At 67.6% G+C, this 9,479-nt stretch overlaps 1 protein-coding gene across 2 annotated transcripts; it reads right to left on the bottom strand.

Annotated features, from left to right (window-relative positions):
* Positions 1-31: 31 nt before the first annotated feature.
* On the bottom strand, positions 32-9,325 carry PLEKHG3 (pleckstrin homology and RhoGEF domain containing G3). Of its 2 annotated transcripts, none has more exons than XM_053945036.1 (15): positions 9,142-9,325; positions 5,268-5,581; positions 5,079-5,179; positions 4,911-4,980; positions 4,781-4,827; positions 4,538-4,688; positions 4,193-4,327; positions 3,896-4,078; positions 3,571-3,663; positions 3,401-3,487; positions 3,255-3,288; positions 3,062-3,169; positions 2,697-2,900; positions 2,302-2,579; positions 32-2,055 (listed from the first exon to the last, which is right to left on the bottom strand). In XM_053945036.1, exons 2-15 carry the CDS (start codon positions 5,541-5,543, stop codon positions 487-489), a joined length of 3,336 nt encoding a protein of 1,111 aa, XP_053801011.1. In that variant the 5' UTR covers positions 5,544-5,581; positions 9,142-9,325; the 3' UTR covers positions 32-486. The 2 variants fall into 2 exon arrangements, with proteins under 2 accessions (XP_053801011.1, XP_053801010.1); XM_053945035.1 differs by lacking the exon at positions 9,142-9,325 and adding an exon at positions 8,115-8,149.
* Positions 9,326-9,479: the final 154 nt, after the last annotated feature.

A 9,479-nucleotide genomic window follows, 5' to 3' on the forward strand; every position in this document is an offset into this window, starting at 1 on the left:
TTCAGTTTGGGATTTCTTTTCTAATAAAGATGTGAAAGCAAGTCGGGTGCAGTGCTGGGTGCCTGCGGAACATGGGGAGGCCTCTGGTACTTGTAGCGGGAGGTTCTTGGGGTGCCCCTGGTCCTGTGGGCAGAGAGAAAAGGGGGTGTCCCTTGTCCAGAGCAGGCTGGGAGTCCCCAGAGTGCTCCTTCTGCCAGGTGGGTTGGAAGAGTCCATGGGGTGCCCCTTCTTCCAGGTACATCATGGGTCCATGGGGTGCCCCTTCTCTTGGACAAGCTGGGTGTCCATGGGGTGCTCCTTCTTCCAGGTAAGTTGGAGGTCCATTTGGTTCCCTTTCTCCCAGGCAGGTTGAGGATCCATGGGGTGACCCTTCTTCCAACTAGACTTGAGGTCCATGTGGTGCCCCTTCTCCCAGGAAGGTTGGGGGTCCACGGGGTGCTCCTTCCCTTGGAGTCCATAGGACACCCGTTCTACCCATTCCTGCCCCTAGCTGGCAGCGTCGAGGGTCTGAAACTTCTGCCGCAGGTCCCTGACGAGGCCGTGGCGCAGCGGCTCGGGGCTGCCGGGGGTCTCGGGGCAGCGCCGCCGGTACTCCTCGGAAGCCTGGTAGGCTTTGCAGCGCTCCACGACCGCCTTCAGGCAGATCTTCTCCCGCGTGGTGGGCGAGCGGATCTGCACATAGGCCGGGGGCTCTGGCAGCCGCTCCAGCACCAGCACCCGCTGCCCCGGACCCAGGGGGGCTTCAGCGGCCACCCACAGCGCCCCGTCACTGCTGTACCGCGCTGGCGCCGGGCTCGGGGTGTTGGAGCCCCCGTTGGCCTCAGCGCTGCGGCTCCGGCCGCTGCCCCGCTCCTTCCCGGCCGGACGCCCACCGCGGCCAGGACCCTCAGGCGCCGAGCGGCTGCGGCTCACCAGCGGCGGCCGCGGGGCACCGAAACGGGCACGGAGCTCCCGCACATCGGGCCAGGCAAAGGGTTCGGCGCCCACGGGGCTCGAGGGGCTGCGGGGGGCACGTGGGGACGGGGACGCCACCAGTGCCTCATCCTGCGGCACAGCCAGCGAAGGGGTGCTGGGGGGGGGGTCCCCATCCTCCTGCGGCGGCAGCGGGGGGCGGCGGGTGCCAGCCCGGCGGCTCTTGATGCGGAGGCTGTACTGCCGTGCCAGCTGGTACACCTTGGTGCCCAGATGAGGGGGTGTCAGTAGCAGCTGCGGGGGTGGCCCTGGGGGTGACACCGCAGTGCCCACGTCATCGTCCTCCAGGATGAGCAGCGGCTCAGGGGGCTGTGCCCCGTTCTCCTGGCACAGCTCTGGTGCCTCGGGCTGGGTGGGGGGCTCAGGGCTCTCGGGGGGCCGTGGGAGCCCATTGAGGCGGCACACGGAGCTCCGCACCAGCCCCTTAGGGATGAAGGAGAGGCTCTCGCGGCGGCGCACCCCAAAACCGGCATCACGGTGTTCGGCATGGCCATAGTAGCTCTTGATCTTGTCGAGGAGCAGGCGGTCCCGGTTGGAGAGCAGCGATTCCCGGCGGGCTCTGATGAAGGGCTCGGGCGAGGGGATGGCACTGTGGGACTCCCCGGGCTCCGTGGATTCGAGCTGGGGGCCTCCATCCAGACTGAGGGTGCTGCCACCATGGCTGGGGGTGCGTCCCAGGGTCCCCTCCAGCGCCAGGCTGCTCCTTCGGGACAAGCTGCTGCCGCCGCCGAACCGCTCAGCGATGACGCTGGCCTGGTCCAGCACTGAGGGTGGCAGGATGCTGGCGGCTCCTTCCCCCTCCTCCTCCTCCTCCTCCTCCTCCTCCTCGCTGCTCAGCACCTGCAAATCCTCTGCAGCGTGCTCTGGTTCCCTGTCCCCACTGGACAGCGCCAGGGTCCCCACCAGGGATGGGGATTTGGGGACCTTGGGGTGCTCCCCAGCACTGCTGTTAGGGGTGTGGCTGCTGGGTCCCTGGGCACTCCCGGGTGGGGGCCGGGGGGTCGCACTGACCTTCTCACAGCTCCCTGGCCCCCAGCTGCTCGGCCGCTTGGGTCCCTCCAGCAGCCATGGGTGTTCCCCAGCCTGGGCAAGACAAATGTGGGGAGTCATGAGATGGGGGGTCACCCAGGTGCTCCGAGCAGGATAAATCCCAGCCAAGCCATAGGGTCTTGGGAGGGGGCACTGGGAGCAATATGGGGTGCCCTGGAGTGGTGTGGGATGTCCTGGTAGTGAGACGGGGGTAGCCCAGGAGTGATGTGGGAGTGCTCCAGAAGTGATCTGGGGTGCTCTGCATGCCCTCCCTGGGGTTTGAAGGGCTGGTGTAGGTACCTGCTCCTCCTGGGGCTCCAACAGCAGATCTCCAGACCCTGGCAGCTCCTCCTGGCAGTCCTTGCCCAAAGTCTCCTCTTCCTCCTCCTCCTCTTCCTCTGCCACCATGCCTTCAACCGCCGCCCAGGCTCTGGGGTGCTGGCGTGGCTCCCCCACTTCCAGGAGCGCCCCGTCGCTGCCGGTGTTCTGTGTGGGGGTGAGCGCCGGGCTCAGCGCCCCGTGCCAGGGCTGGAGGGACTGGGCACCCCAACCCACCACACCCGGCCTTACCTTCAGCCCTGCCAGCCGGGACAGAGAAAAGCAGAGATTAGTGGAGGGAGCACCCATAATTCCCCCCATGGCCCCCAGACACCCCCTCTGCCTGCCACACCGGTGCAGTGGTCGTGCCAGCTCACCTTGCTCGCCCAGGTGCCACAGGTTGTGCTTGGTGGGCTCTGGGGGGAGGGGAGGTGACAGTGGCATCATCCCCGTGTCCCCCAACTCATCAGCACCCCGAGCCCCCTGATCCCGTCCGCGGTCCACACCCGACTGCCTGCGCCCCCCGTGTCCCTGCAGCCGCTCCAGCAGCGTCTCCGTGTGCCCCTGGTGCTGGAAGGGCTCTGTGGGAACAGGGACGAGGCACCATCAGCACCCAGTGCCACTCTCCCTATGGGCTTCGGTGTCACCCAGCCACAGCTTGGCCCAGGTGAAGGGGTGACGGTGGGGTAGTGTGGTGGGAACACACAGGACAGCAGGAACACTGCTGACATGTGGCTCTCACCAGACTGCCGGCGTCCCTGGAGTGGCTCGGTGGCAGTGTCACCCAGGGGCTGGCAGGACCAGCTCTTCTTCAGGCGCTCAGGGCTGCAGCGGGGCAGGCCTGGGGGATCTGTGGAGACAGGGAATGACACCAGGGAAAATGGGGGGGACGGAGTAGGGCAGAGAGGGAATGATAGGGCACTGGTGACACTTACAGAACAGATCCATCTCCAGGATGGCTTCCTTAGCCTAGGTGGAGGGAGGATGGAGACAAATCGGGCAAAGGTGGGGTACAGCTGCCCCCCTTCACTGTGCCGGGGGGTCCCTGGTGTCACTGAGGTGCCCACCCCACCAACCTCACCTTTTGGGGGATGGTGGCGTGGTGGTTCTCCAGGATGAGCCGCTTGATATGGTGAGTCCACACACGCTTCTCCTCCACGCTCTTGGCCTGAGGGGCACAGGGAGGGTGGTGGGGTCGGGCAGGGGGTTCCAGAGTGTCCCCAGGGTGACCCCCACCCCATGCTCCCCTACCTGCAGGCTGTGCTGCTGCTTGCCGTGTTTGTAGTGTGCCAGGCTGAAGCACAATGAGTCCCGCGTGCTCTCAATCAGCATCAGCGAGGAGCACTGCCAGGAGAGGCATCAACATCCCTGGAACTTCCCACCCCAGCACCCACCGGGGTCCCTGGCACTCACTGGGCTCCCCTGTTCCCAGCATTCCCCAGTTCACCCAACCCCAGCACTCACTGGGCTTCCTGGCACCCACCCTGTCCCTCCATCCCAGGCATTCACAGGAGTCTCTGGTACCCAGTGGGCTCCCCACCCCTGTCACCCTCAGTCTCCTGTCCTTATCCCGCACCGGGATGTGGCTCTTGTAGACATAATGGTCACCACGGCGCTTGGTGATGAGCAGGGCCTTGTCGAAGAGGAAGAGGGCACGGTCGTGGCGCACCCGCTGTGCCCGAAATGTGCCCTCCAGCACCAGCTCCCCGTAGCTCGTCAGGTCCGGCCCCTTCCAGCCCAGCAGCAGCGACTGGATCTCCTGCACGGACATGGAGACAGGGGCGTCAGCACCCCTGCCACGGTCCCCATCTCATGTCACCTGGTGCCACCCACCGGCCCTGTGGTGTCTCCCTGGTGTCCCCCCAGTGCCCACCTGCTGGCGGATGGCGTGCTCGTGCTTGCGCTTCATGTCATTGATGTACCAGGCCACGCAGGTCATGGTGTCGATGGCCTCCAGCACCAGTTCGTAGTCATCCCCTGCCTTGTGCTCAAAGTGCCTGGCGATCTCCTGGGCACAGCACGTGGCATCAGGACATGGGAACATGCCGTGCCAGGTGCCTGGACTGCTCCAGGCACCCAAGCCATGTCCCTGTGCCACCCCTGGTAGCCGGGCTAGGCCAGATGCCCGCAGCCCCTCCCTGTGTCACCCCAGGCTGTGCCAGGCGCCCACGCCACAGCAGGTGCCCACACCGTGTCGTTCCGGGTGCCAGGCGCTCACCTGGAGCAGCAGGTGGTACTTGAGGATCCTCTGGACAGGCTTAAGCAGGTAGGCCCCGAGGGGCAGCGCATGGCGCAGCTGCTCCTGGCATTCCCGCAGGAACCGTGCCTGGACCTTGCTCCTCATGCACTCGGTCAGTGCTGCCACCGAGCTGTGGGCAGGGAGGGGGCTCAGATCCCTGCCCACCTGTGTGCCCCCTGCCCACCTCCCTGCTCACCCAGCTCAGCTGTGCCCCCTACCCACCTGGGGTAGTTGTTGCAGTACTGGGTGTAGATGGCAAATTCCTGGCTCTGGAGGTAAGGAGAACACAGTGAGAGCTTGGTATGACCACGTGTCCCCCTCGGTGTCCCCACAAGGCTCCCTGTGCCCTTACCCGGGTGACGAAGCACACGGCCACAGCCACGGGGTCATTGGCGCAGCTCTCCAGGTTTTGCAGGAGGGTGCTGGGGAGCACAGAGAGGACAGGGTGACCACAGCCCCCTACACACCCACAGGACAGGGTCACACCCCTGTCACCTCCCAGTGGCACCTGCTCCCCCACCTGCTGAGCTCGTAGATGTCCTCGATGTTCCCGAAGAGCGCGCTGACCTGCTCTGGTCGCAGCACCGGCTCCTCCGCGTCGATGATCTTGCCCAGGTAACCCTGCCAGGTACCCACGGCGGCACCATTGCACCCCTAGACCCCACAGTACGTCTAAGGGGTGTGCCCCCGTGTGCCCCCTGGCACCCACCTCCACGATGCTGCGCAGGTCACGGGCGTAGGTGCGCTCTGACTCCACGATCTCCTGCACCACGCGGTCCAGGTAGCTGGGCTTGGCCCCGGGACCCCCGAAAGCTGCCAGGGGGTGCCCACCGCGGGCACCCGGCCACCCCCCCGGGGACGCGTTGTTGTTGGCGTTGTGGAGCCCCTCGGCCCACGCCTCGGTCCTGGTGCCGGGCGGATCCTCCATGGCACAGCCGGGCTCCGGGCTCAGGGCCGGGCGCTGCGGGCACGCGGGCACCGGCATCCCGGCATCCCCTGGCACCAGTGGGGCACAGGGCGGCTCTGGAGGGAGAATGGTGGGTTAGGGGGTGTGGAGAGCCCCCAGATATGGCTGGCATGTGGCACCAAGGGAGTTCCTGGTGAAGAGTCCTGATAGCCAAGGGGTGCTAGCGTCCCCCAACCCCAAAAATCCCTGGGTACAGCACAACGGAGTCTCCGCACAGCCCACCAATACTGAGATCTGGGAGTCCAGCCCCTCCTCATCCCAGACCCGGGGACCCCGCTGGGACCGGGAGGAACGAGTGCCTCTGCCCCCACCCACCGGGGGCCGTGCGTCACCGCCGCGCCCGCGGGACACCTTCCAGGTGAGCTCAGCGCCGGCTCGCCCTTCCGGACCACCGGTGCCATCGGGATCCTCCCGTGCCACCGAAACCGCTCAGTGCCGCAAACACGGTTGGGACAGCGAGAAAACAGCGGCCAGTGGCAAAGCGTGTGGGAGTGTCGAGGCCACTGAGCCCGGTCACCGCGGCGGGTGGCCCTGGGGACAGTGACCTTGAGCTGGGCCACGTGCTGCGCCGGCGGCGTGGCCGCCCGAGCCCCCCGGCACCCCCGGTGCCGGCACACAACCGGTCAGGCCGGTTCCCGCCGCCGCTTCCCCACACCCACCGTGCCGCGTGGCCGCCATCCAGCCACCGCCCTCCGCGGGGCTTCCCCGAGCACGCCAGGAGCCCCCCAAAACGCCACCGCGGTGCCTCCTAAGTGGGGTTCGGGCTCATGCCCCCAGTGTTGCCACAGCCCGGGACCCCGGGTGCTGGCACATCCAACCGTGCCATGGGGCACCTCCTGGGCACCCCAGATCTGGGCGATTTAGGGAGCAGCTCCCCTAGCCCCCAGATTCCTCACTCCTACAGGCATGGGGCACCCGGTCCTAGGGTCACCTCGTCCCCAGGGGGGTCACCCAGCCGGTGACACCAGAGACAGCAGACCCCGAGCATCCCTCCCGGCAGTGTCCGACCCCTATCCCACCCTGCCGGGGGGACAGAAGAATACCCCCAGGTGGCACGGGGGGACCAGACAGGGGCTCCCCCACTTAACACCCGGGCGGGGATTTGTGGCTACCGCAGCTCGTCCCCGAAGGCCAGCCCCGGCCATCCTAATCCGCTCACAACACCGGGATTACGGCTCCGGTCCCACGTCACCGGGACCGCGGCCACTCTCCTGGGCCCGTCGGCCACCGTCATCCCGACCCGGTGATCGGGGGGGGGGGTTTGATCCTCTTACCCCCACCCCCCCCCAGTATCACCTCGGTGGGCACGCGGACGCCCAGAGCCCTCCCGCTCCCGCCTGCTCCGGGCGGGATTAGCTGTGACCTTCACGCCCCCGACCCTCCCCAACCCCGCCACAGAGGACGGGCGATCCCCCTGGAGTGCCGAACACGGGGCTCTGGTGGGCCCCCAAAACTCCCCGGTGGGGGAAACTGAGGCAGGCGCCGAGTTTGTGCTGCCGGGTCGGTGGGAGGGAGGTGGGATTTTCTCCCCACCCTGGGATCGCCGGCCCCGTTACACATTCCAGCGCGGGAGTTGGGGCGCGAGGCACAGCCCACGGCGTTTTCCCAGGATCCCGGCCCGGCACGGCACGGCGCGCCGGGAGAGGGGCCGCGGCGCGCCAGCCCGCCGGAGCCATATAAGGGCAGGCGGTTCACCATTTCCAGGCATTTTCCAGAATCCCAGCGGCCTTGGGAGCGGGGAGGTCGCCGCCGGCTCCGGCGCAGCTGCCGCGGTCGTCGCTCCCGGCCCCGGCTGGCACCGCCGCTGCCCGGCGGGCACGGGCTGGGCGCCGGCGTTCCCACCCGCGGGGATTCGGGGGGCTCGGCACCACGGGGATCCCCGTGTCACGGCATTCCCGGGACAAGGCGGCACCGACCCGCGGGGCTGACAAAGCTTCTTAGTGCCCGGCGCCCATGGCGTCGCGCCGCCTAATCCCGAAGGAGGGGCGCAGGACACCCCCACCTCCCAGTGGGACCCCTGCCCAGGGTCACCCCACATGCCACAGCCTGTCCTGCACCCCCGGCTAGGCCTGAGGACATCCCCAATTTCTCTAGGTGCCCGTCCTGGGGGTCTGCCAGCACCCAAGGTCCTGCTGTCCCCCGCCCCTCGGGGACCCCAGTATCCCCAGCTCCTACTTTGTGGGGACCCCCGGCTCCTGCCTCACTCCGGGCATCCCTGCACTCACGAATCCTGCCTAACCAGGGCCCGTGGATCCTGCTCCACCGGGATGCAACGGCTCCTGCCCCACCAGGACCCACGGATCCTGCTCCACCGGGACCCACAAATCCTGCCGCGCGGGAATGCAACGGCTCCCGCCCCACCGGAACTCAGGAATCCCACTCCACTGGGATGAAACGACTCCCATTCCACCGGGCTCCCGTTTCACCGGGATGCAACGGCTCCTACAGCACCGGGACCCCCGGATCCTGCCCCACCGGGAGACCCCCTCTGGCGGGGACCCTCGGGACCGCCCCCTCCCGGGAAGGACCCCTGGCTCCCCTCCCGGGGACCCCACGGCCGTGCCCCGCTCCCGCCCGGACCGGACTCACCGCGCTCCGCTACCGCCGCCGCCCCGACCCGTCCCGTCCCGCCCCGTCCCGGCCGTGCCCGCAGGAAGCGGCGGGAGCGCCCCGGGGCGGGGACAGCGGCCGCCCCGCCCGGCCCCGGGAACGGGAACGGGGACCCCCGGGAATGGGAGCGGGACAGTATCGCCGCGAGCCCGGGCGTGACCGCGGGGCACGGTCCGGTACTGTCCCGGTCCCGGTCCGGTCCAGGCATGGTTCTGGTACGGTCTTGGTACAGTCCTGACACGATCCCGGCACAGTCCAGGTACTGTCCTGGTACTGTCCAGAGATGGTTCAGGTACTGTCCCGGCACGGTCCTAGCACGATCCCGGTACTGTTCCGGTACAGAATTAGGCGTGCTTCTGGCGTAGTCCCGGTACTGTCCAGGCACATTCCCGATACGGTCCTGATCCTGTCCTGGCATGCACCCAGCATGGTGGACGGGAGCCCGCAGCCACCGGGTCACCCATGGGGTCCCTTCCCAGGGGACAGGAGCACCCGAAGGGGTCCCAGCCCCAGCCATGGGCACCTCCCATTCCTGCCCGAGGGGACATAGACAGGGACATAGACACCCATTGCCACCAGCCACGGGGTGGATGCAGGGCACCCCTCAGTGCCAAGGCAGGATGGATGCCCGCGGGTGGGGCCTGGTCCCAGTGCTCCTCCATCCCACCTCAGCCTGTCCATGACTGGTGCACGGCCCTGGCTCTGCCGTGACACTTGAGCCCCCAAATCCAGCTGTGTGCCAGCTCCCCACACCAACACGGGGGTCTTCAACCCCCCCAGTAAAGCTGGGGGCCAGCTGGAGCCCCCGGCCCCTCACGGCACCTGCCACCAGAATGGGCCCATTCTACGGGCAGCGCCTCGTGCGCCGGCACTGGATCCGCTCAAAGGCCGGATTGTTCCGAGCAGAGCGGGAGCCTGGCCAGGCCCAGCGCTGGCACTGCCACTGTGTGGTATTGTGGGGGGATGTGTGGCATCCATGGGATGGTGGGGTCCCCACTGCCCTCACCAGCGTGGGAATATGGGCTCTGCCAGTGGCTGGGTCCGGTGTGCTGGACGTGTCCGGGAAGGCGGCTGTGGCTGCTTCGCCGGGATGAGGTACGGGCACAGGTGGGTATCGGGAGCTGGCAGGGTGGGTGCTGCTGAGGACACACGCCCCCACTAAACCAGACCTCCTGTCCTGTTCCCCAGTGTCCTGCCCCAGATTTCATAGATCCTCCTCAAACCCCTTCCCCAAATCCCCCTTTACCTTCTCCCCACAGTCCCCTTCCCACATGTCCATGCCAGATCCCTCTCCCCAGGCCCTCTCCGCACCGTCCCGCCCCGACCCCTGCCCGCTCCTCCCTT

Source organism: Vidua chalybeata, chromosome 6 (assembly GCF_026979565.1).
Source record: "Vidua chalybeata isolate OUT-0048 chromosome 6, bVidCha1 merged haplotype, whole genome shotgun sequence".
Classification (NCBI taxonomy): Eukaryota; Metazoa; Chordata; class Aves; order Passeriformes; family Viduidae; genus Vidua; species Vidua chalybeata.

Coding starts and splice junctions, on each gene's coding strand:
- PLEKHG3 (XM_053945036.1), bottom strand. CDS start 5,543: ATGCCGGTGCCCGCGTGCCCGCAGCGCCCGGCCCTGAGCCCGGAGCCC. Junction 3,170..3,254: donor CCTGGAGATGGATCTGTTCT/GTAAGTGTCACC, acceptor CTGTCTCCACAG/ATCCCCCAGGCCTGCCCCGC. Junction 2,580..2,696: donor GTGGCACCTGGGCGAGCAAG/GTGAGCTGGCAC, acceptor CCCGGCTGGCAG/GGCTGAAGGTAAGGCCGGGT.